Genomic DNA, 26,845 nt, shown 5'->3' with positions numbered 1-26,845 from the left:
TTTTACTTTTTAAGTTAGTTCAGTGTTTAATGTTAAATGTGGTCAGTTTGCTTACTGCGTTGACACAGCCTCATCTTCTGGATGCTCCGGGTGATTAATGGAAAAGAAACAGCCACCTGGTCACAGGCATGTATAATAAGCACAACCCGATTGGTCTGTATGGTATGCTGTTTGCTTCGTAAAATCTTACCTGGTGTTAAGAAACAAACAAAATCAGTTTTCTTCGTCGATTTGGACGTTATCACAACTCACTTTCAAAATAAGTTAGGAAGTTGCTTGTTCTCAATGTTTACACTTCTTTTTTCATGAATAAAGCCCCATTCTTCATAATCTGCGGATTTAGTTGGTCCCACGTCACCATTGAAAATGTATTTGCTTGATTAACACTACTATGTGCAGAAAAAAACTCCATGTGTGCATTACTGGGCGTTTTCATTTATTGTTACAATTATACCACATCTCTGTTACAATTATACCATCTAAGTCGTATGAATGTAACATTCGACTGCATGTATGGTTCAAATTGTACCCGACTCGATTAAGTTCAGAACGTAATTGAAACGACTAATAATTACCGACAGGTCAAAGTTGTTTGAAGTAGAATTTCATAATGCTAAGAAAAATCCAAAAACTGTTACATTTATAGGGACTCTCTCCTATGTAAGAAAACCAAGGTTACTGAGCAATACAGGGTTAAATGTTACGCGAGTCCTGGAGGAGAAAATGCGAGACCAAAGTTTAAGCTAACTGTTCGATCGCAAACGTCGCCTTGAACACTCAAAGTGTACATTTGATATAATTGTATGTCTGACGTTATAAATAAGCTAATTGGTCAGGCAATTTTTCACTTTTACTTGCCCCGCGACACGAAGACCACCGGAAGTTCACTGGGTGTAGCACATCGTAAGGTGTGTAATGAACACCGGTTTGGAGTTGAAACTGGCTCATATACGCCTAATAAATGAACACCAAGATAATACACCCCAAAGGATGAACCATGAACCCTGTGCTGGAGTACAGGTTTCAAAATAAGCTCCAGAAATATAACACTTCCACGCTTTTTTTGTGTAACTCTAGATTTTTTGATCCCTGAAATGTGCTTGCCCAGCCATTAAGTCTCATTATTGACTTGTGCTGCAAGATATTGTGGTCTTATAAACGCAGTATCCTAAATGTAAATACATTTTGCGTAATTCATGGAACTTCGTGAATTACAACGACGCATGAAGTTTAAATGTGGGAAGGAGAGGATTTTAAGTGGATAATTATGTAGCCACATGATGTATCCTCTACCCGTGTAGCCTATACAAACATAGCTACAACTAACATTAGACCCACATACAGGCTAGCCTACATCAGTTTAATGAAAAGGGTCGAGTTCGCCACATAATAGACTTTATATGCGTACTGTACTACTAATACTACCGTATTAGACATACAAAGACAGTCGACAATTGTTTGTTAACTATAATACTCATGTTTAGGTATTCCGTTCACATTGGAAATACGATCAACCACGCGGTTCATTTATCTTTTTTCCCCTGCTTAGATCACTGTTAAACGATCGACTCTCCGGAATTGTACATCGGGAGTTGGTTCTGAGTGAATTGCGAGGAGCAGCAGTGGGGTACCGTACGTGCGTCGCATGATCTCCCTATCTTGGCGAGGAGAAATGTGTGGAGCATTCGCGGTTTGATCATGGGTTGATAGAATTGTCACTGAGGGAGATTCTAACACACCAGACAAAACGAATGTGGTTTCCCGGTGCTTAAGTACAGACTGTATTAACCGCTGAAATATCGTTATTGACTCTGACTAGCGCCGAGAAGGAGGATCAGAGCAGGCGTTTAAAAGCACAATCATTGTTTTAGAGGCAAAGAACGGATGAAACAACCCGGTCGATATGAGACGCATTAAACACACATCCAGAATAATAAATAAAAAAAACAAGTGAAACATGCATATGATTAAAAAATGTTTTAAAAATCCCAGCAATCAAGAGAAGAAATTCATGTTTACGATTGGGAAGTAATAACGACAGACCAGGTAAGGAGTCATTTATCCACAGGTGCTGTTTTATTTAGAGACAACTGAGAATGTATTTTGGGTGTGAAGATTTAGCACCAGTGATTAATTTCTGCTTGGCTGAGCCTCGCAATATCATATTTCATACACGCCTGCAGACATGCCCGACACCGCGATGTTTAATGTATAAGCCAACATTATTCCAGACAGAAGATGTAGATGATAAATATGCATGTATTCAATTAAGGGTATTACACAGGATTTCATTTGCATAAGGATTTGGGAGATTATTATGGCTTCCCACATTTGTGATTTAAAACTTTAATATGAACCAATGGTTTTTTTTTTTGCCATGGATGTTTATTATTATTATTATTATTATTATTATTATTATTGTTATTGTTGTTATTATCATTATTATTATTATTATTATTATTATTATTATTACTGGGGAACTTATTTAATTTAAATGGTAACTATGTAATTTATTATGTATTTTTGTTAAACTGTTTTACATGTATGTGTACATATGCGCGTTAGTTAATAGCCTATGGTGGATATAGTCCGGCTAATATAAGTTAATAACCATTTTGTAGTCGATCTGAGCACTCACCCCGGGACCAGGGGTCTTTCCAATACAAAAGCATTGAAATCCTCTAACTCGGTTAATCCGTAGCGCGGCTGGAGTCTCCTTTTATATTTTTGACTCCACTGTGGGTTCCGTTCAGTTTCTCTCCTCAGTCTGATTGACTATCCAATTGATGCTAATTGTACAAAGGTCGCTTTTGTTCCCGCACTTTAGTATTTTTGCCAAACCGACAACTGGCAGACTCCTCTAGTATTACAGCGGGAGATATGCCGATGAAAAGGAGATAGGTATTTTAATTAGAACAAGATATAATATCAAAGGGATTGACAGTGGTGCAGCGGATAAGTTAACATCTATTTGACTGTAATGCGTTTCTGTTGTTGTCTCTTGCCAACGTTCTCACAGTGTGTCCCACCAGAGATAATAGCATAACTAATGAATTATGACCGATACTCTTTTTCCTTTTCTCTAAAACGTCGCGTTTCTTTGGGCTGTACAAAATAAATAAATGTATTATGCATTCTTTATCTGTACTAACCATAGGCATACTAATAAAACAATCAAATAATATAAGAAACGTATTTTCAAAGTTGAAATAACGGTATAATGAAGTTTTATGTTTTTCGAGCGCAGAATAAGTCCAGTAATTAAATTTGTTAGCAATCGTTACTACAAAATTTAATTTATGGAACAATCCCATTAGCAAAGGACGCTGCACAATTGGAAATCCACACGTGTGAAATGGAACGTTTCAAACGGTTTATCTTTTTCGGTTTGCAGGAAATATGTGGTTGATGTTTTTTGCCAATAAAATTGTATTTCCATCGTTCCAAAATAAGAATTTTAAAATCTTTAACTAGAAAAAAATATTCACTAATGTTTAAGGCAACTGAGCATTTACATATGCAAATGTTCATTACATAAATCATGTTCCTCAACGCAATTGGATACCAGTACCTCTATGAACATGACTGCAAAAGCGGTACCACGAGCTTAAAAATTGTATCTTTTGACAGAATAAAATTACTTTGCCATTGACAATTCATCGTTGAAGTCAGAATGTCACAAAAGTCACTGGCAAAAGGTAAACAAATCAGTCAACTGAAGAATAGCTGAGGGCGAGGAGACATTTGTGGGCACAGACTAGGGCTTATTTACCTGACACATTGCCCTTGAAGGAATCTATGAGTGCTGGTTCATGAGCAGCGAGAGGCCACCAACGTCTATGGGTGCTGGCGAAGGCCTGTACAGCAATGCCCCCACAAGCATTGTCTGCCATGTCATTCAATTTAGTGCATTGTGGAGGTCACTGTTAGGGATCCTTGGTACATTGGGATGGTGCTTTCACCAATGGCTCCTCCACCATCCCTTGTCTTCAGTACCTGGGTATGGTGTACACCAAGAATGACTAGCACCTGATACATGGTTCCTGGTGAATACTCCTACATCTGGGCATCACAGTTCTGTCTCTACCCTCATCCATATGCAGGACATACATAACAGGAAAATGTTGTTCTCTCATTGTTGACGTTGTTGTTGTAGTTGTTCTTGGTAATTACTTTACATAAAGATGAAACAGATGTTATGTAAACCAATGGGACACTTTGAAATTCAGAAGGTACTCAGGGCACAGGGTACGAGTTAATGGTGGTGACTTATGTGTGCATAAAACCATACTGAAAATGTATGTTAACATACAATAAACTGTTGCTATCACTGACATTGCAAAACAGTTCTTGTGCAACAATGTCATGTATAATACAAATAAAATAAATAAAACAACAAACTCCACAGCATTGTATTTACAACAATGCACTGCATTGCCTGAAACATAAAGGTTATTGCCCTAAACACGATTGTCACTATCATGGACTCCCCCATAAAGGTTATACGGTCTTTGGGGGTATTTGTAAGTCAGGGGAACATGCAACTGCAGGGAATCCTCATGGTACTTCTGACAGCTCCTCTTTCATAATCAAAACCTAATGACTAAGAGTGGCCACAGTAAAAAGTGCAATCCAGCAAATGCTGTTGAAAAAAATAGCATTGCCTTGACATCATCTGTGAAAGTTACACTTTGCATTAATTCACTCATAGTCTGTTTAAGCGCCAAACTATTAATAAACACAATCACTTCACTTGAATAGGTGTCTATGTTCGCTTTCTGCCAACAGGGTGGCATCGATATTTACCTTATCTTGCCCACTGTTTAGCACCAGTTTTTGTGAGTGGTAAAAATGAATTATAGCACTCCAACAGCCCTGGTCTACGCACTTAATCAAGAACGTGCATCGCATTCCTACAAAATCACATGCACGAAAAATTAAGATAAATATCAATCCTAGATTGACAACTGGAACATGACAGTGTTCCTGTTGGCGCATCTTCTTCAGGTAGATTCTTTGACATCCATGTTATATTCATGTCACTCAGATTCCTTCATACAAACACATGCTGTGGAAATGATATGGATAAAACAGTTAAGTCTAGAAGTGATGATACTTTTATTCTTGCTTGCACACCTACTGCCTTTTTTTAATCAGAGCTATTACAGTAAGTAGTCATTGGGAAAAATAACACTGCTGTAAGATACAGTGCCATCTGATACTTACTGAATAAAAGGTGTAGGGTATATGATGAATATGGGGACGACTGAACTAATCCTAATCACAAGGCGTTTTTTTGACAAGTTCTTATTAACACTTCCAAGTGCTGCCCTTGCAGATTAACATTTTAACAGTGTTCAGATATGTGTTTCGATTAAACTGAACTCTAATCTAGATAGAGCGAGATATTGTCTGTAGTAATAGGTATCATAATAATGGCAATGAAGCTATTTAAGAAGCCAATGAGCTATAGACTGCAATTTGCAGTTTCCCCTATTATTTTCAGCCATTTTCATTTGAAATGTGAACGCGTCAAATGTTACTGCATTCATTTCGTTTTTGAGTCAAAGTTATATGGTAAGCTTCCACCCTCGACTAAATCGATACATTGTAGTCATGCACACTGAGCCAGTTTGACTGCAGAAGTCACATGATGCAGATTTACACATGGTAAGCCCCATTACCCAGGCTGTGGACAAATCTAATTCAAGAAAATCCATCCAAACGAAACCTGGTCACTTGTCATGTACAGCGCCATAGCCTATGTTTTATCCATTTATGGGGACGCGGTGTGTTTTGGCAAATGTGTAGATTAGCCTATTCCAATTTAATGGACTTGATCTTCACATATTCTCAACATAATTTTTTTTTCAATATTTATGCTTTAACCGAACGATGTTCATTTCGGCAAAATGTAAATGCTTGAACGGTATGATGATTTGTACTTTCATGGCCGAATCTTTCAGGAAGAGGCAGTGAAGGCCCATTAGACAGACACTGTGCTAGAAGTCAGATTAAAACATAAATCAGTTGGGAAGGGTTGACATTAAGTTGAGTTTGCTTTATGGCCCACCTTATACGTTTAAATCAGTTGGGGCATTTCATAGGTACATACACACAAAGTCACGATACAAAAATGATACAAAATACATTTAGAATATCTGTCTGTAATATTACAAAAGGGCAACTCTTTACAAATAATAAACTAGGCTCTTTTCGCCTGTATTTCTCTCCAAGGGAAAAGCTTGTGGCGGCTGATTGCAAGTAGTCGCGGAGTTAATACCCCACTTCCAATTGAGATGAGAGAGCTAATTAAGGCTGTTTTAAGCGCTACGGCTGGTAAACAAGGAAAAGAGCTGCACCATCCCGGACAGGAGATCAGAAGAAGTAGTACCATGGAGGCCTAATGTCATTTCAGAAAACATGAATACACGGCTATAGCCTACAATATAGCTATATGAACGAAAAAAAAGTCCATACAGTATGGCTCGATTTAAAAAATTGGAGGATGATCGAATTTCTAAATAGCAGTATGCAGAGGTGTGCATAACAATCCACAAATAGTGAGAAAATGCAGCGTGCGCCTTCGGCAAAATCGTGTAGGCTACCTCCACGCCTGCTACTTCTACAATACAAAAAATAATAATTATGTGAAATTAACATCAATTATTATCGCTTCCATTTCATTATCGTGGCGGGTTGTAGGTCAGCTTTGCTGTAAGAGGGAATCCGTGGGTTGAGTCAGGAATAAAAGATGGTCCTTTATAGTGTCAGATCATTTACAGGCTATGAAGGTCTGCAATTTTGCGTGACATATCAATCCAAACAAAACAAGCTGCCAGAATATTTCTAAATCAAAGAGAGCTGCCTAAATAGTCAAAATTACTCAGTCAGTATACATCAAGAAGGATTTTGTCTGTATAACCATCTGCTTAAAGTGGGCACACGTTTATCTACTGAGAATATAGGCCACTTCTGAGGCACGGTTTAATTTATGAAGGCTGCGTTGAAGTTGACCTACCCAGTTTTGTTATTTTGTTTAAGTAAACACTGTAACTTAAATGTGAGAACCTGCAGTCCAACAGCAAGACCAACTAATAAATACAAAAAGAGATAAATAAAATTTAGCCTAGCGTAATTTTGAGCAACTGGCTGTTTTAAAAATACGCTAGGCTATGTATTATTTTAAAAATTATTTGCGGTATCAAGAATAAATAGACTATAAACTTATCTTTGTAGCAACTGTAACCATGTGGAGGACTCCTTGGGGATACCAATTATTTGAATTGCAAAGTAAGCGGGATATGGTTGAATAAAAGACACATTCATATAAATAGGCTACACCATGAAAATTTAAGAATCATTTTGAACGATTTTAGGGGGAAATTATTGAATGTGTAAAACTCCTGTTTACCCTTCCCGTTGCGTAAGTATAGCCTTGGTTTAAAAAAATCCGTCTGAGCAAAGCGTTTCTTTTCAACAACGAATTTGTTAAAAGTATGCCTACACCAAAAAGTTCAGATTTAATTTGTTTCATTTTTTGTGTGTTTTAAAAAGTTTTTAACAAAATTAAAAATGAGGTTTTACTTGGGACAAAGTAATATGTACAGCAGAAGAACAGTACCCAGGCCCTTAATCTAAATTGGTCTAAATTAATGAACCCTTTAATGTAAAACATCACATGTTTGTGATTATCATGTTCTTATTGAACATTCTAATGCTGATGTAACAATCAATATTAGCAATCTAAATCAATGGGGGTCTACAACACTCACTTGGAATTCTGAAGAGAAAAATAACATTAAAAAAAAAATTCTTCTAATGAGTAATTAGTATTAGACTATATAAACTCCGGAAGTGAATGTGCTTATGGCGATTTAAACTGAAAACGGGATTGTAGTCAGAAAGTATGGAGTAAAAGTACTGAAACCATGTTTGCACAAATAAAGCTGATTAATTGTGTGATGACAATCAATGTGAAGACACGACGACCTCAGAGAATCCAGGAGCCCGAAGCGGATGCGCTTACACGATTTAGCTCGGTCTCAGCCCAGCCTGCTTTATTCAGTACAAGTTGTCTTACAAGACACTATAATCCACATTAAGAATCACTTTCAGAAAAACAGATGTCTCGCTTGGTGTGTGTGTGTGTGTGTGTGTGTGTGTACGGGCGCTCGTGAGCGCGAGTTTCATGTATATGCTGCATCAAAGACAGATATATACTCAGATGAATTTAGTGAAATCCGAAAATATGGCCGAAGATGACTTATAAATTAATTCATTTTTAATTGTAATTAAGTCTCTCTTTCGTTTTGACATTAGACAACCGGACACGTGACATTAGAGATAACCTAATTTCAGAGTCTTTACTGATCTATAGAGGATAGATTGATAATGCGAGAACCCCGTATCATTCCCTTGGGATTGAAGTCAGCAAGTTTTTTTTTTTGTTGTTTTTTTCTGTTACTGAGCCTTAATAGTTTTCCTGGAATACGAGTTCAGAAATATCACGACTTTCATTAACGAATCAGTGCATGAAATAAACATTTTGAAGTGTAGCGACAGTCTTGCAAAAGTTAATCCAAACTTTAATATATCAAATTTAACTTCTTAGAAGTGGATGTCAACCTGCGTACGCCGAATGAACAACATAAAGAAAGTCAATGGGTTGAATCTCAGATTCGTACAGTAGGTACGTAGCCTGTTCGTTTATGACCTTACGGCAACGATCATGATATGGAGATAGACTGGTGTGCCTTCCCGTGGTTCCGGCCAGAGTCATCCTTATTTAGATTTTACTTTCAGAATAATTTGTAATGTAAAGCGCCGACTCAAATGTACAGAGACAGCACAATATTTTGTTTTTTAGAATTACTTCACTCTTCAACCCCTCCCCCACCATTTTAGCCAGACATGTAGTTTGACAGAGAGAGATAAACATGTAGAAGAAAAGTGTGCAATGTTACGCTCAATAGGTGTTAATTACACGGATTAATCTCAAGGTACTTCGTACAGCCTGAGTGCTGCTGGTGTCAGCGCGGCAGCGACGCGGGCCCGAATCCCCTGACACGAGAGGCGTTGTGTTCTTTTGTTGGTGTTTAGTCACGGGTGTTGAGCCGGAGCTGGTTCTGCATTGTGAGGCGAACCCGCCTGTCTGGTAGGAAACAGATGGTTCCAGAGACGGTGACGTTGCCAAAAGGTGGATAAGGAAACTGAAGACCAGTGATTTGTTCACCTGCCACATTCTTTGTGGATACGATTTGAACCATTGTTTGTTTTTTGAATATATTTATAGCATTCAATAACACATCAACGAGAAAATATATCGTTTTTCATTTTTGTACTATCATGTAATTACTTCTGTTTTCTTTTGAGGACAGATGCCGTATATGGAATGGCTCAGAATGGATTTGATTTATATTAAGTTATTATTGCTATATTGTTTGTAGAAGAATATTTATTTTATAGCCCATATTAAACACTTCAATAAACATTTTAAATGCGCAAAATATTTGAATGAAAGTATTAGAAACTGAAGTATTATTGACGTCACTACGTATGATATACAGAAGTTTTCCACCTACTATTTTTAAATGAAAGGAATACTTAAAATTAACCTAAAGACTATTCTTTAAATTATCAAAGGATATTATTATTATTATTATTATTATTATTATTATTATTATTATTATAGTAGTAAGAGTAATACAATTTTTTAAAATTATTATTATTATTATTATTATTAATAATAATAATAATAATAATAATAATAATAATAATAATAAGAATAGTAATAATAGTAATAATAGTAATAATAACAAAAACAGCAACAACAATGTAATGTTTACAGTAACTTACGGTTGAATCCCATTTATTTGATTTTAATAAGTTAAAAACAGAGCTTGTATGGAGCAGCCTGCACATCCCACCCCTGTTCTCTCTCGCCTTCAGAGGACCAGCTGGATTGGTTGAAATACTTGCACCACTTCCTTTGCACAGGAATACCCCACCTCCTCAGCCAAATGCTTAGCCTAACCTCAAAACTCCTTAGAGAACTACAGTATTCCTCCAAACTCTCTCTCTCTCTCTCTCTCTCTCTCTCTCACACACACACACACACACACACACACACACACATAGCCTATGCACACACACGCACACACACGCTCTTCACGTAACATTTTCAAATAATTCTTGCCATACACACGCGTGCACTTCCAATCATACCTCAAAAAATCTCGTTGAGTTAAATACCAATCGTCTCCTTAAAATAACCGCACATCATCGACAGCAGCCCGACATAATAATAATAATAATAATAATAATAATAATAATAATAATTGCAGTCCAATCAGATTTCACACCAGGAAGACAAGAAGAGGAAAATAACCCCAACCAACCAACGCCACGAGACAACGATCTTGAAGTCCAACTTCTGTTTTTGACTAGCAGCCGCTCCGCGCGGTGGTATAATAAGAATTTCATGACGTTGGGTAGCCAATAAGCAAGTTGAGGGGGCGTGACGTAAGGGTCCCCGTAGAAAAGGCGCGGAGTGTATCACACGTCCAGAGACCGTGGAATCGGAATAGGGCCGGCAGGCTGCTGCTGGAGTCTTGACGGGGATTATACAAACTGAATGTATAGCCAACTCCTCCTCCTCAATTACTCACACACAGCTCTACTGGCACGAGAAAAAACTTCCGAAGAAAACAACAGCTCCTTTAAGAGTCCGAACCCGACAACCAGCATCTGATACTGATTTTTTTAAAAGCAACGGTCGATTCTTGTCTTTCTTCTAAAAGATTAGTAATAAACGCTTTCTCGCAAAAGCATCACCAAACTACGCTTTTGCATTCAGTTTAGTATTGCGTTTGCCTTCTTGCAACGATAGATTGGCAGCAAAGAAGCGGCAGAAACAAGGAGATGCTCCGGTCGACTACATGCCTATAAGACTTTGTTTTATCATTGTTTTTCCTTCCTGTTGTTTTGGAGTGTTTCTGGTGATCCGGTTATACAATGCTGTATTTCTCCAGTTGTGAGCAGTTACAGTATTCCTTGACTCTTTTATATTTAAAAAAAGTTATTTTATAAAGAAAATAAGAAATAAAGATAGAACGGAAGAAAGATATTGCTCCCCGAATGTTTCGCAAAATGTGGTAGTCCTCGGTTACTCGGGAAGATATTGGAAGAATCCGTAACTGACTTCTGAAGCTGGGTCTTCGATTGCTGGTATGTTTATTATTGGTCTCCCTTGGAATTCTTGCCCTTAATTTTTGTGTAGGCTATATTATTTTACATTAACAAGGAGAACCCTATGCAGAGAGATTGTTGCCTAACAAACAGTATGTAGCACCAAATAAGGGATATAATTGCGTCAAGTAACTTAAGTGGGTTTTTAGAATGTATTGTAGTGGTTCTATTGTGATTTGTAATTGACGGATTTCGTAAGTTGTGGGAACACACGGCTCTCCGTTTAATTACTTTATTTTTTGTTAAAATTTTGTTTAATCTTATTTATGGCCTGGAATTTTGTTTTGCTGCAGAAGGTGTTGGAAATTGACTGCCAATGTGCGGGCTTGGTGTGCGTCTTATGGAAGTTTTGGGTTGCAGATCTGAGGAAAACACGTGTAATTTCCTCCCTTCCGCCGCAGCGATGCTTTTCCACGGCCTCCCCGGAGGCGAGATGCATGGTGTCATGGACGAAATGGACCGGAGAGGAAAGAGCGATTCAGCGGGGATCAGCTCGGCCATAGATATGGGGGAAACCGAAACGGTAGGCTAGGAAGAGGCACGCCCGCTGCAGGCGCGAGCTACGGAGTTCTCTACACGGTCCAGTTTTACTAGATCTGTCAGACAAGCTACGTATTAAGAAAATGGCTACGAGTATTCAGTGGAAGGATCCGTAAAGGACCACTTTGCTGTAGCCTATTCACTCAGGCTAAGGAAAAAAGCACAATGTCAATGTTACCTGCTATACTGAAAAATAATATTTTAAAATTAAGCTAACTCATCATTCGACCATTTTGACAGTATACAAATAAAAATAAGCATCCAGTGTAAACATGAAATCAAAATGACCTGCGTATTACATTTAGTTTTTGCAATTATTGAGCTATTAAATATGTGGTTCAATTAAATATGCGGATCCTTCAGGTCTTCATGTAGCCTACAGTTCAAACTTAAAATAGCCTATATATATATATATATATATATATATGTGTGTGTGTGTGTGTGTGTGTGTGTGTAGGCCTACCCTATTCTATAATTCTTATTTTCGGTTTATTCAATGTTTTAATCCAAATATACACATTTGATTACTCAAAGGGTATTGTTTACTATTTATAAATCATATATATATTTTCAGAATACCGTGGGCGACCTTATCTACAAATTCATTTTAATCGTCTATTTAAAGGCTTCGAATTCTCAAAATTCGTTTTTGACATACAATATCACCGTTTCCTAACATTGGCTATACATCCTGAAAGAAAAAAAATGCATGTATTTCAGTTGTTCCTCAAAAATTCAGTACGTTTTAATGTCATATTTTTTATGAAAAAGTGAACGAATACAATCAATAGAAAAAATAGAACAGTTTCGAAATTGTGAACATTGTTTATTAATACTTGGGCCTTCCTCACATGTCTTTCTGTAGGTTCACTTTGTAATTTAGGATGCTGAGTGTGAGGTGGTTTTATCGTTTAATAGGTATTATTTAACCTGACCTTTACGAAGTTCTTACATATGTTTGCGCTCCTCTGCAATAATTTGGCAGTTTATTGTGTTTGTCTAACCACTGTGGCCAACAGTGTTTACTTTCTTTTGATAGTTTCAATGCTGGCCAAATGCTATTATCATCCGCTCGTCTTTATGGTTAAATATTCTTGATTTTTTTTATGATGCAAGGAAGGATTGCACTGGCTTTTGTGTGTTACGCTTAATTTGTATAATTTCGGTACTAATATGACTCGTGCAGTGCATAGCGTTCCAGGTTCTGGATTTTAAAGGAACAGTCAAGCTTACCTGTTCTGCATTTAAACGCACTAGCCATTGGTTTTATGAACACTTGTTTTTCTTTATGTGTGTGAATTCCGCATGTATAAGGCGACAGTTTAAGATTTGCTAAATATCAAGAGAAAAACAAATGACATGAGTCAGTGCAATTCGCGTACGCTTTGGATGTTTAATTACCACTTGACAAATAGCATCATTACTTCTGATTTCATACCGAAATTGTTTCCTATAGAATTCGTGCCAGTGAACTATGCTCTCCATCGTCCCCATTGAAAATCTGAGAAGCAAGAATACAAGTAGCCTATTGTTTTCCCTTAAATGGTATATAATTACACAAGAAAAAAATATGAAATTATTTAATTAATATAAAGTTACATACATCAAATATTTTGACATTTGTTCAGAACCACAAGAACCTGAGAAACACGGACCTCACATTTATTACTTTGATATTGTCAAAAAGTATCAGGAGACCGACTAGTTTAGATTGCACCCATGCATTTTATCAATGGAACGCATTCTCCATATAGCCATGGCCCAGTAGCGTAATCACTTGTGTTAGTATTGTTGTGGCCCTGGGCGAAGTGAAAATCACTAGTGTCCGCTGTGTTGCTTTCGCAGAACATGCCCTCCATCAGTAGCGACCGCGTGGCTCTATGTGCGGGTTGCGGTGGAAAGATCTCCGACCGTTACTACCTGCTTGCCGTGGACAAACAGTGGCACATGCGCTGTTTGAAATGTTGTGAATGCAAGCTCAACCTGGAGTCCGAGCTCACCTGCTTCAGTAAAGACGGCAGCATTTATTGCAAGGAAGACTACTACAGGTAACACGCTCTTATGATCGCTATGGCTCCAGGAGCACTTGAATTAGGCTACTTATTCGGCTAAAATGAAAGTGCATTGGGAAATAATTGTCATTTTTTAATAACCATCCCTCAGTTTATCTGTATAGAATTAGATCCATTCAGAGTAGTAATATCACCAAGATAATTTGGAATATCTCTGATCGCGGTCCTTCAATTCAGCTTAAACCATGTTTACATGGCGATAACGGACATATAATATTTACATTAGATCTGCAAGATTGGAAATTATTTTTCAGGACATAAGGGTGTGCTTATTATGTGATATAATTTCATTTGGTCTAAGTAATCAACAACATGCATTTTCTAGTAATAATTTCAGTTGATAAGGCAAACACAAATAAATATTGTTCTTGATCAAAGGTTGGTTATGTCACCAAGGATAAAAAGTTTACTTCAGGTTGAGATTCGTCTCCTATCGCTTTTATATTACATTATACCTCGGCCACATTATTTTTGACACCTTTTCAGTTCCACCAATAATGTTTCTTAGCCTTCTTCATTCAACGTAATTGTAACTCATGGGTGGCCATGTGCATTTAAGTTAATTCCAATTCTAATTACCCTAAATATAATTAATAGGCACCGACCCTTCATCGGTACTGAACGGGAATTCTTGCCAATGCCTGATATATTGTTCTTCCACACAGGAGATTTTCCGTACAGAGATGTGCCAGGTGCCATCTCGGGATTTCGGCGTCAGAGATGGTGATGCGCGCGAGGGATTTAGTGTACCACTTGAACTGTTTCACCTGTACGACCTGCAACAAAATGCTGACTACCGGGGATCACTTTGGCATGAAGGACAGCTTGGTGTACTGCCGACTCCACTTTGAAACACTCATACAGGGGGAATATCAAGCACATTTTAATCATGCGGATGTAGCTTCAAACAAAGGCGGGGGACTAGGCACAGCTAACTCACTTGGACTGTCCTACTATAATGGCGTTGGCACTGTGCAGAAGGGACGGCCGAGGAAACGGAAAAGTCCTGGACCTGGAGCAGACCTGGCGGCTTATAATGCAGGTAGGATGAGCTGTCCACCTTGTCGTATTGGATATGGGCATGTAGTTTGTTGCAGTACTTCGCATCCATATTCGGCAGGGAAATGCAAATAATATGCAAGGTATCCTGTCACTCTTGTGTCTTGTTATATGCGAGACAAACCACCTGTGACGCAGGCGCGCTAAAACGCCCACGTCCGAGGTTAGCGGCCTAAGACCTAAAACTAATAGAGGCTTAATAAACTCAGATCTAGCGGAAAAACATACATTACAAGTTGTCGGAACTAAATAACAAAACCATTTTTTCTCCCAGATGCTTGGTAGGATAGCCTGTTTAAAATCGTCTTTGTCGTGCGTTCTATTTATTAATTTTTTTAAAATTTATTTTAAGGCAGATTTGTTTTCCTCAGTTTCTGTCTGGGATTCAAACACAAATTTGAGGCGGTAGTGTTGGTTGAGTTTTGTATAATGCACATTTTGGAAATGACTTTAATCATATGTTGTTCGCATTATTCAGAAGGCGAGTTACGATTAAATCCTATAAAGGCTGGAAAGGTTCAATTCCTTAACCCCCCCCCCCCCCCCCTCCACGCACACACGCACACAAACCGTTGATAATCGTTAGTGTTGCAGAATATTCTGCCAGTTACAAGTTAAATTACTAAAATCAAATAGGCCTACTACGCCATGGGAAAATGCATATTGCTGATACATTAATTGTCGAGGTTTATTGTGTAGAGTAATAAACAAACTTCAGAATAATAGCACAGACATCCAGGCATAACCTACATCCGTTTTTACATTTTGAGATGTAGCCCGTTTGTGTAAATGCACACACCCAGCTTGATCAAATAATTAACGTATTATCTCAACATATTTAATGAAGTGGGAGGAGTTTAGCAAGTGTGCCTATCCAGGGTGGGGGATCAGTAAAAAAATATGCCCTTCATTAATGAACCTTTGCTATCACTGATGTGTAACGCTATTGCTGCTGCGTATACACATACATACATAGACTATATATATTGATATATATATATATGTTTGTTTCCTGCATGTTATTTTCCCCCTTTCTGTTAAATTACGGTGCACACGGATTTCTTTGAGACAATGTTTCATAAAGTCTTATATATTTCACGATGGGCCTTGTTGGCATTGTAATGTTGATAATTCAATATAAATGAATAAAACATTAACACTTATACGACAAATGTTTGTACGCTAAAGTGGCGAACTGAATAATCTTCAAACTTTTTATAGCTTACTGAAAACATCGTTATTAGAATAGTTACAATAGTTCACAATTTACTGGAGTAGTTGTATTTCCTTAATTAGTGAGGCCACTGGAAATATATATGTATATTTTAATCTGCCAGTGGGCGTGCAAACGAAATCCGTGCAATTTAGGCATTGGAGATTGAGCTGCAAGTATAAGTATATGTGATTTTGTACGTGTCCAACTTTTCATTTTTAAAATGGAAGTTTCTCCTGTGAAGTATTCCTGTTCAGCGAAAGATCACTGTCATATTAAGGTCATTATATATTATCACTTTGTTTTTTTCCAAGTAGACCAAAACTTGGAATTATTATTATTATTATTATTATTATTATTATTATTATTATTAGTCGTAGTATAGTACTAGTAGTAGTAGTAGTAGTTCAACGTATATCTTATTTATACGTAAGCTTATTTTTAAGTTCTTATTTATATTTTACAATGGGAATTTAACTTTTGTGAGCCTTTCTTACTTTCCACACGTTTTTTTCTATTTTAACAAAACAATTTGTTATTTATTAATTCAAATGTTCCTTTATCAAAGGCAACAAACATGCAGAAAAATTTTCTGTCAAGCTACATACATTACAAATAATTCCATCCAATCTCAAATGCACTCAAATGCTTTTGTATGCTTCAAGGTAACATACAAAAGAAGTCTATAAGGCTGGTGGCCTTATCATTTGATCTTGATTAATTAATTGAAGTATACACAAAGCTGTTCTCTCGTCCACTAATTTGCAACAAAGATGTGATATTACGTTAAATATTAAAATATGAATAATAATTATTAAATGCATGAAATAACGAATAAAATATGAATTCAACACCAAAATAATGGAATAATGATCACACAAACACACACATGCACACACTATAGGTGTGTATGTAATTATATTAATCATATTCATATTCGTATTCACACTTATGGTACTTTCCTCAAGGTAAGCATTACACACAACTGATAATTTCGAAAACCATAAAACGGCGGTTATATGTTTTCAAGAGTTTAACGTCCTAATCCCGAACCTATTGGTGCTTTGAATGGTTTGTGGCACATATGTGTGCGTGTGTGGGTTTCTAAGAGTAGGTAGAAGTCGATACTCAGTGGCATTCTCCAATGGAAATGCCCCGGCCCCTTCATCCTCCGTTGTTTAAGCCCAATTTGGCCCCTTCCCAGTTGAACAGACCCCAGAGTGCGCAAAGGGGCGAGCTTGGGGATTTTAGACGACTATAGAGGCTGACAAGTGGAAAATGGCTTAGATGGAAGGCGGAACTTCAAAAAGATTTTAAAAAGAGAGAGAAAGAGAGAACTCCTGTGATCAAAATTTCTCCCACCACACTCACTTGTTGAATTGTAGTTTGATGGGTTTTTAGGTCAGTAAATCAATGTCGGAAAGCTTGTTGAACAGACGCACCTGTAAGAAATCCTGAATAAAATACTCCCATGTGAGATCTAGAGAGAAAACCTCCAATGGTTAGGAATGGCCTATTATATCCTTTCACAAATGACGCGATGCATTGCTCCACTCGTGTACTAATGGCAAAGAAACTTTTACTTCGTGCTAAGTACGACATGTCTCCGAATTCAGAAGCGTCTCTGAATAAGGTATGTGAGTAAAAACGGCAAACAGAACCTGCAACCTCGAAAAGCTGCCATATAAAACTAAGTTTTATTATCATTAGAACTTCATCAACAGCAATACTAATAGAAATGACAGCCGTAGTACAGAGCAGCAGCTACAACAATAATATAATAATAATAATAATAATAATAGTAATAATAATAATAATAATAGTAATAATAATAATAATATAAAGATTCCATGGTCTCTTTATATTTCATGAACATATACAAAAATGGAAAATAATCTGTCAGAAGTCTCAGATGGTAGGTGTAGGCTAGAATTTGGACCTTGAACTACCTCGAACTTAAATTTTCGAGTACTGCTGTATTAAGACTTTCAGTATCACGCTACTGTTTTCCATTCATTTAAAATATCAAACTCTCCAGTATCATTAAAGGAAATTTGAAAAATATAGAAGACCATCACCAGGAGCATCACCAAGCCCATGAGCTAAACGCTGGCGATTTAAGAAACAGCGTGTGTCCTTCCAAGAAATTTTTATGTATCCTTTAATTTACCCTAAATTCAAAACAGCGAATGGAATTCTTTATTCGAAGAACAAAATGTTCATGTCAATCTCCAACTGGAACCAAATGTTAATAACCACAGTGCTCATTCCCAATGATATCCGAGTTTGATTGAGCTAAAATGATCCCATGCATGAAATATTGACATTGGCATTTTAATTACTAGTACAATGTTATTTAGTACTTTGTTTGGTAATTTCTGTGGATAAACACGATCATTTAAAAAAATTGAAGCTCTATTCGCTCAACAATAGGTAAAAACTGATGAGCCCCATTTTATCGAAAATGTTGTCCTGACAAAATGATTGCCACAGCCAACACATTCCCTTTTACAATGCAGATTATTTATCCCACTCTCAATCACGTGTTACTTTCCACCTCTGAAATAAGCAGAGAAGTGTGTCACTTAAGTAGCACTGCACCCATGTTTGGTGTTAAACATTCAATCAATAATTTACTCAGGCTATAATTACGCCACAGTTTGATTCCAGTCCTCTCTCTTTCTGCTTGTATTTATGGATAATTTCGCGGTCCCGTGTTGAATCACATGACTGACACCGGCTTTGGAGATTACCGACCCCTTCTGGCTTTACATTTTTTTCAGCGCATCTATTATTTATATGAATAATTTAAAAAGATACAAATGGACATTTAAATGTGCTGGCATCAATGATGCGACATTTAAGGCTTTTTAGAATTGCAGCATTGTATATTAAAATTATTTTAAAGACATAGCTACACTAAGGAGGCAGGACTGTAAGGAAAGGATTTGAACAAATTTAACAGTAATGCAACTTTTATGCTACTGCTTAAGTGCATAGATCATAGATGTACGCGCCATTATTTGTCATGCTGCTGCAGTCACTGAAAATGACTTTAGTAATTAACAAGTCTGTCTTTTCATTTTCGCTTTAAGTCTTTAAGTAGCAGTAACGGAGGCTTAGAACCACTGATTTAGTGCACCCCCTCCCCCGAACACTTTATTGAACAAGGAAATAAGTAGAAATATTAATCGTGCTTTGGAACTTTGCTGCCCTCTGGAGGGCATGTGTCTGGCTAACAGGTTTCAATTACATTGTAATAAACAGCTTTTCCCCGCAGCAACATTTGCTATTTCTTAATCAGACCGTCTTTGGTTCAGGCATTGTTATGTCAATCGATAATCAACCATGCATTGCGGTTTGTTCGAATGTTTTAAATCAAAGTATACGAAAATATACGTATAAAGCTGGACAAAACACTTCAGTGGACATTTGTAATGAAAGAGAATAATTATACCTCAGGCAGCTCCAATCCTCAGATCAGCTTTGCAATGTATTGCGCCCGTCGCCCTGAATCCAGATAGGTATATGCTAACTAAAAATATATGGAAATATTAATAACAAAAGTAAGAATTCGACGTTATAAAACCAGATATGCTCTTGGAAAATGTAATGGCTTTGGTCTACTGACGGCTACTCCCTGGCAATAGAGAAACATTTGTTATGCATGCTAGTGTTGATAGCATTAAAGGATAATTATTGAAAGTGTTGCACTGTGGATTTTGAATCAAAAATATTTGTGGTTGTCACAGAAAACATTATTTCAGAACTGTTATGCATCTAGCAACACTTAAAATCCTGCCAAGAAACTGTAGTCAGGAAAGAATGTGTCAGTGTGTGTCTTGCAGTTTCTCCAAATTGCTGTAAACCTCATATTTCAGAATCCATGGAGAAAATATTATTTCCGTTCCTGTATTAGCTCATTTAAAGCCTAAACTCTGACCATAACAGTTGAAAACTGTTTGAAAGGTAATTCTCTGTTTGCCAAGAACCTTAATCATTGGTTGTATATTACAAGCAAACTCTAAATGCAAATGAACGGTGCATCACGTTATTTAGTAGAAAATAATATGAGTTCAGGAATAAGATTTTGATTTAATTTAATTTATTTACTCATTTAACTTTATGCTTTGCTGATGCTAATATTATATGTTATATTATATGTTTTGTTAATGATGCCAGAACCAAAACCATTTGGTTTCCAATCTTCCATGGTAATTGCAGTTTAACCTTTTGTGGACCTGCCTCCAGCACTTGTTGATAAATGCAGCCGAGGCAGCCAGCAAGCAACTGACTCTGAGGTCATGCAAATCCAGGCTTAGGGCAAAGGTGCATTGTTCCTTGTCTTTAATTGCTATGCAGGGACCTTTTTTACCCAGTAGCCTACAACATGGCTGCTTCGTCTGCACTTCCAAAAAAACACAAAAGAAAAACAGGAAGACCTGTTTTGCAATTACATGTGCTTTTTTATGCTACATGTATTTTGTACATGTTATCATATGAACAACTGATTACCTAAACATAAATAAAGCTTTTTCTGCAATTCTGTATCCCATGATAATTTCGCCAGTCTTGCACCTGGAAATTTTATATAACACAAAGCCTCAGTGTGCAATGTTAAGAGACACCAATACTGTGCAAGCACTGCTCTCAAAAACTTCATTGCCATCTGTCTATTTAGTACCTTTAACTGGAAGTGTATTGGCCATTAACAGTTCATGTGTACTAGTTTTAATGGGGTGCTATTTATATGTAAATTCAATTTAACAAAGTTCTTCAACAGATTTTCCATCATTATAATAAGAAAATGGCGTCTAACTGAAATTACATTCTCATATACCGTATACTGTTCAATGATAAAGGACATATCATTGGTTATTTAAAAAAAATATATTTTATTTAAAGAAACTGTATGTAGTACTCCCAGAAAAAAAGTTTTTCCCTACAAAAAATATACTTTGATTTCATATTGAAGAATCAAAGACAAGTGTGTATCCAAAAATACCACTGTGAAATCCATTTAAGCAATTGCCTTTTGTTGAAACACAACATGGCGTACGTTTCAAAACGGTACCAGCAGAAATGTTTGCACTCGGCTTGCTTGAAGCAGAGAAGTTTGAGTTGTTGACAGTTTTGTCATGATGAAGACATTTCCCAACATGAATATTCCAAAACGTTCAAAAAGTTTACTTGTATGCCAGTGTTGCATGATCATAACATGGTTTAATGCCAGGTGAAGAATTAATAACCATATCTGTGTCTATTGCTCATTCACCATTAGTAACTGGGAATGCATGTGTTCCAGAAGGTTAGTTATGAGTCACCTAATGTTAACCCTCATAATGACCGAATCTTGCAAATAATTTGCAAATTCAGACAGCAACACCATTTCATCTGCTCCTCCAATTCAGGACCATTTCCCCTCTTTGGCAGCTGCCAAGTTACACTGAAACAATTTTCTAACTCTGGCCCTTAAAAAAACCCTGCAAGACAAATGCTTTTTCATAATCTGTTGTTTCTGAGATCCAGTACATTACCAGGTTGCGTAACATACAGACTTGATTTAATGTCTGAACGTGGGAGGAATTAACATACCATGAAAAAACGATTGAAATCAAATACATTTTTTTGCATGTTTCTCTGCACTGACGTGTAAGTGATCTGACCAGCAGGTCACACATGGTGGTCTTGCTCTGACGTTTCTTTTTTTTTTTGAGTGGCACTCTCAGTTGACAGATGAGTGACTGCACCAGAGGCCTAATGTACACCTGCTTCGTGTGTGTCTGTGCGTGTATGTGTGTGTGTGTGTGTCTGTGCGTGTGTGTGTGTGTCTGTGCGTGTGTGGGTGGGTGCATGTGCTACCCTCTAGCTTTGAGCTGTAATGAGAACGACGGGGATCACCTGGACCGGGACTCTCAGTACAGTTCCAGTCAGAAGACTAAGCGCATGAGAACCTCCTTCAAGCACCACCAGCTGAGAACCATGAAGTCGTACTTTGCTATCAACCACAACCCCGATGCCAAGGACCTGAAGCAGCTGGCCCAGAAGACAGGCCTCACTAAAAGAGTACTGCAGGTAAGGTCCAGTCCGGGTGATAATTCAGCTTTTCGGAGTAGTATTCACTCTTGATCATTTGATGGTCTGAAGTCTGATTAAATCTAACTGGAGTGCACTTTTTTTCCCTGGCATTTAAAGTAATAATCTTAAACTAGTTTAGGATTTTATTTAACATTGTTCCGGAACATCAGTTATTAGCTGTCATATAAATGATGACAGATATTGTGCAAGATTTGAAAACCGAATGCTTTCTTAAATTCATTATTCAAAGTTTAGGACCCGCCACATTGTCATTTTTATTTAACTGATCCCCGACTAATAGAGCTAAATTAAAATGAGGAAATTGTACAATGTTTTTAAACATGTTCATTTTAAATGTTAATTGTAACTAAATGCCACTTTTGATTTAACTTAAAAATACACTGATGATGAATTTTAAACCAGAATCCATGTTCTGAGTCATAATTAAACAGATATTAGATTTACATTACCCTCACTCACAGGGGTGTACTGTGTAATTGTTTTCCTCCATTTGTTTGTTTTTCTTTGTGGAAATAGTGGAAATCTTGATGTGGTGTGTATCATTACATATGGCACAGTCAATCAAGAACAGTTTAGAAATGATAAATAGCTATGCACAACATCAGCCAGTTAGAAACAAAAGAAAATATTCCATGTTGATACTTGTCCATTAATCAAATTATTTGCGTTAATGCTTGGCTATATATTGACTTTTCAAATTTGTATCAAAATGAAAAGAAGATTGAAGAAAATGCATTGTAAAGCTTCATCTTTGTTGTTATTGTGCCTGCCATTTTAATTTCAACATGCAAATCTGAGTGCGAAACAGAGAGACGTGAGAGAAAAATGTGTTGTATCCATTTGGAATATCAGCTGCTTAATATGGAAAATTGGGAATGCATAGTCTAATGGCTGATTTGCACAAAAATGACAACAAATTACCTAGGGGACTGAGGAAAAAAAACTAACAAAAAGGTTTCTGAACAGAAATTCAGAAACAAACAAAAAAGCCTCTGCTCTAATTAAAGCAACCAGAAAACAAAGAAGTCATTTTACTTTGATGCGTTTCATATTTCATGTTTATTATTTTGTTTGAAGCACAATCACTGTCAGTTCCCCGAGACCGCCTTTGCTAATCTCGGGCGAAACGTTGCGCTGGATTGGTCCGCAGGTCTGGTTCCAGAACGCTCGTGCCAAATTTCGACGGAACCTCCTGCGTCAGGAGAACACCGGCGTGGACAAAGTCTCCGATGGGTCCACGCTGCAGGGGGGCACTCCCTCCGGCCCTGCCTCCGAAATCTCCAACGCCTCCATGAGCCCCTCCAGCACCCCGACCACCCTCACAGACCTGACCAATCCCACCATGCCCACAGTGACCTCCGTCCTGACCTCTGTGCCCGGCAGCTTGGACGTCCACGAGTGCAGGAGCCCCCCACAGACCACGCTCACCAGCCTCTTCTGATGACGCCTCCCGCCCCCTACTCCTGCCCCGCGCTCCCCCTTCTCCTCCTCACTCCTCCTTTCCGCTCACACGGATGTGAAACATAAATAACATATGACCCTTTTTTTACACACCAAAATGGAGAAAACACACGAAAACCAGACCAAGACTCCCCTTAGTTTTATTCCAAGCCTATTTTAGAATCTTTGTATGAGTGGCAGCCAAGCCTTATGGAGCAGTTGGTGTTGTGTATTATTATTATTATGATAATTATTATAATTATTATTTTTTGCTGTTTTTTGGAGAACTGAAGAGACTCTTGTTTTTGTTGTTTTTTTTTTATGTCTCCACGATGTTTACAGACAGAGACTGAAAGAGAGAGGACTGCTCAGTTTTGAATATTGATTTCTATTCCGACCCCGTTTTTATGTAACTGTACAGAGGACACTGTAAGGGAACTGACCATGGAAATGATGATAACTATGAACATAACAGGAAGCTGGAGATTAATTAAAGATAGCAAAATAGCAAAGTTATCCCAAGACTGTCACGTGCCTTATATACCACTTTGTTTCTAAACAATCCCTACAATATTCAGACATAGTTCACCCCCCACTTTTACAATTTTTTTTTTCTTTTGGCCCCGTACGTGTACGTTAGGTGTCAGACACGGGACAGGAAGACTGTGCTGAAGGGCTCGGAGCGTGTGTGTTTATGGGCTCCGCGCTGACAGCGCTAACGCTATATCAAAGTACCCTGCCGAACGTCTCCGAGCTTCTGCATCCGCATCACACACACCCAGAGCCATCAGGGCTATCACCGAGTGAACGCTCGCACTTTGCACTGCTCGAATACTGTGGGTACGCCAACCCCACCTGCTAAAACTCTTAAAACAGAGAGGGTACAAACGGGTTGTTACACTGTATGCGCTACAGTATGTGTCCACGTGTGCTCATGCTGGAAACAAATTGTAATTTATTATGCTGAAGAAAAATGATTATTACTATTATTTATACAGAAAATAAATGGGAAAAAATTAGATTTAACAGTACTTCCAACACCTCCGGCAATCGTGTTCAGCCAAGCACATCCAGTTGGCTTACTGCCCTTACATTATTTTTTTTTCCATTTTGGGAAAATAATTGCTGCAGTCATAATTAAAAATACACAAATGAATGAGGTAAAGTAATGCAATTATTGCCTCGGTATTAAAGAGCTATTGCGTGAAAAGATGGCACTGGCAACAGACATAACATTGAATAGAGAAGCAGGCACCACAGTGACAGGTGCTGTGGTCTTTACAACAGGACCGAACTTAGGACCGTACTTAGTACTACAGCAACACTGTTACCTGGCACTGAGGGGTTCCCACGGCTCTGCGGGGTTCTTGATTCTCCCATGTTTATGTCGGGAGATGAACTCGCTGCCGAACACTATTCTGTCAGGTGAGCTTCAGTATCCTGCAGCCAGACTTACAGCTCACCTGTAAGCCACATCTGTCTCGCTTTTATCCAGTCACACCTCTCCCAAACTGCGACGCAACGTTCACACTGCAAACTATGATCCATGCCGCTTTGGCTGCCGACTCACTGTATAATTTGTCGAGACACCGAGCTCTACATTCTCCGCATCTCAAAATTCCGTCCTGCCCCAAGCATTCTGTTGATGGAGCTCTGTGACGCTCCCCAACAGATTTGATTGTGACAGGATCTCTTTAGCTGCGTTAGGAAGTGAAGCAGAGAAGGTAGTCTCCCTGATTTATGGCCAGTGGTTTATGTGTGTGGGGATGTGAGCCCACTGCTCTTGTCCTGAAAACAAACAAATGAAAAAAGATGCGTATGAAATACAGTTTTTGTGTTAAAATTTATACATATGTCAAAACTTGATACTTTGATAAAATATATCTGCAAATGATAATGATATACAATAACGATACCTCAATGACGGAAGTACCTGAATAAATGATAGTGCTTTTAGCATTCGTTCTTCAGGACATGACAGAAAAGTAGGAATCCGCTCTATTTTCTGTTTACAATTTACAAAAAAAAAAAGATAAACAGCAGTCAATATATTTTTTGAAGGTAGAAGTACAATTTGACAAAGAAATTGGTTGTATCATATTATACTGCTGCATGGTAGTATACACCACTCACTGTGTCTACAGCAGGACAGAAAATGACAGCACATACACACACTCTCTCTCTCTTTCTCTCGCACGCACTCACACACACATGCACACACGCAAGCATCCAAGCACACAGCACGCGCATGCACAAACAGAGACACACGTCTTACCTCAGCCCAGAAGCAAATTTGCTACTGTGGAGTATCAACACTCCATTTTAAAAATAACATTGCCTTGGAAGTTGTAAATTGAATTTATGCACTGAAAACTAACACTGATATTTTAAAACAAATTTTGAATTATAGTCAGTGTAATATATTGTTCTCTCCAGCTTATTGGCACATGTCCAACTTTTCAACAAATGACTAGAAAGTGTGGAAGCAGACAACGGGGGCTTTAATGACTTTGTCCTTAATGGAGCTCAAATATTATCTTCTGGGTTTCGTTAGCAAATATCCAAAATACACATATACACTGCTGAAATGAAGATTTCAAAAGATCTCCATTTTTTGCAATGAAAAAATCAGGGTTTTTTTTCTCAGAAGAGACACGGAACATTAAGGACGAACAAGCACGTATGACGGTGAGCGAGTCTTATGTGGGGAGAGGCTGCCATCCTTGAAATTGTGACCTACAAAGACCCTGGCGGAGGCAGGAGTGGGCGGAGCCTACCGGTTCGGAATGCTGTATAATTTTTACCTAGTTCATGTTGTTTTCTGCACACTCTTGTACAGTTCCCCTCTGTTTGATGTACTTTAGTCTTCAGTTCTGTAAAAACATAAAAAATGAATAATATCCTTTCTGTCTTCCTGGACTTGTTTATTAACCCAAAAGAAACATTCTGTTATTCTGTATATACATTCATTGCTAGTTTTCTCACACACACACACAATCAAAAGCACAAATTTCCAATCAGTTTTCTTTTCTTCCGCCATCATGGCTTTATCAGATCAGACTGAGCTGACAGTCTTTGCTCGATGTCTGGAAACAAAAGTAAACCATTAAAGAAGCAATAAATGATACAATCCGAAGGCCCAATTGAAATGGATAAGAGTGCAAATTGTACT

At 37.8% G+C, this 26,845-nt stretch overlaps 1 protein-coding gene across 4 annotated transcripts; it reads left to right on the top strand.

Moving 5' to 3' along the window:
* The first annotated feature begins 1,436 nt into the window (after nt 1–1,436).
* Nucleotides 1,437–26,570, top strand: LOC118237078 (LIM/homeobox protein Lhx2). 4 transcript variants are annotated; one of them, XM_035435500.1, is made up of 6 exons: nt 1,437–2,046; nt 11,652–11,773; nt 13,636–13,838; nt 14,528–14,904; nt 22,004–22,209; nt 23,384–26,570. In XM_035435500.1, the coding sequence occupies exons 2-6, from the start codon at nt 11,654–11,656 to the stop codon at nt 23,672–23,674; spliced, it is 1,197 nt and encodes a 398-aa protein (XP_035291391.1). In that variant the 5' UTR covers nt 1,437–2,046; nt 11,652–11,653; the 3' UTR covers nt 23,675–26,570. The 4 variants fall into 4 exon arrangements, with proteins under 4 accessions (XP_035291391.1, XP_035291389.1, XP_035291390.1 ...); XM_035435498.1 differs by having other exon boundaries at nt 11,611–11,773; XM_035435499.1 differs by lacking the exon at nt 1,437–2,046 and adding an exon at nt 10,344–11,229.
* Nucleotides 26,571–26,845: the final 275 nt, after the last annotated feature.

Source organism: Anguilla anguilla, chromosome 10 (genome assembly GCF_013347855.1).
Source record: "Anguilla anguilla isolate fAngAng1 chromosome 10, fAngAng1.pri, whole genome shotgun sequence".
Lineage (NCBI taxonomy): Eukaryota > Metazoa > Chordata > Actinopteri > Anguilliformes > Anguillidae > Anguilla > Anguilla anguilla.
This window is presented reverse-complemented; position numbering and strand designations above follow the sequence as displayed.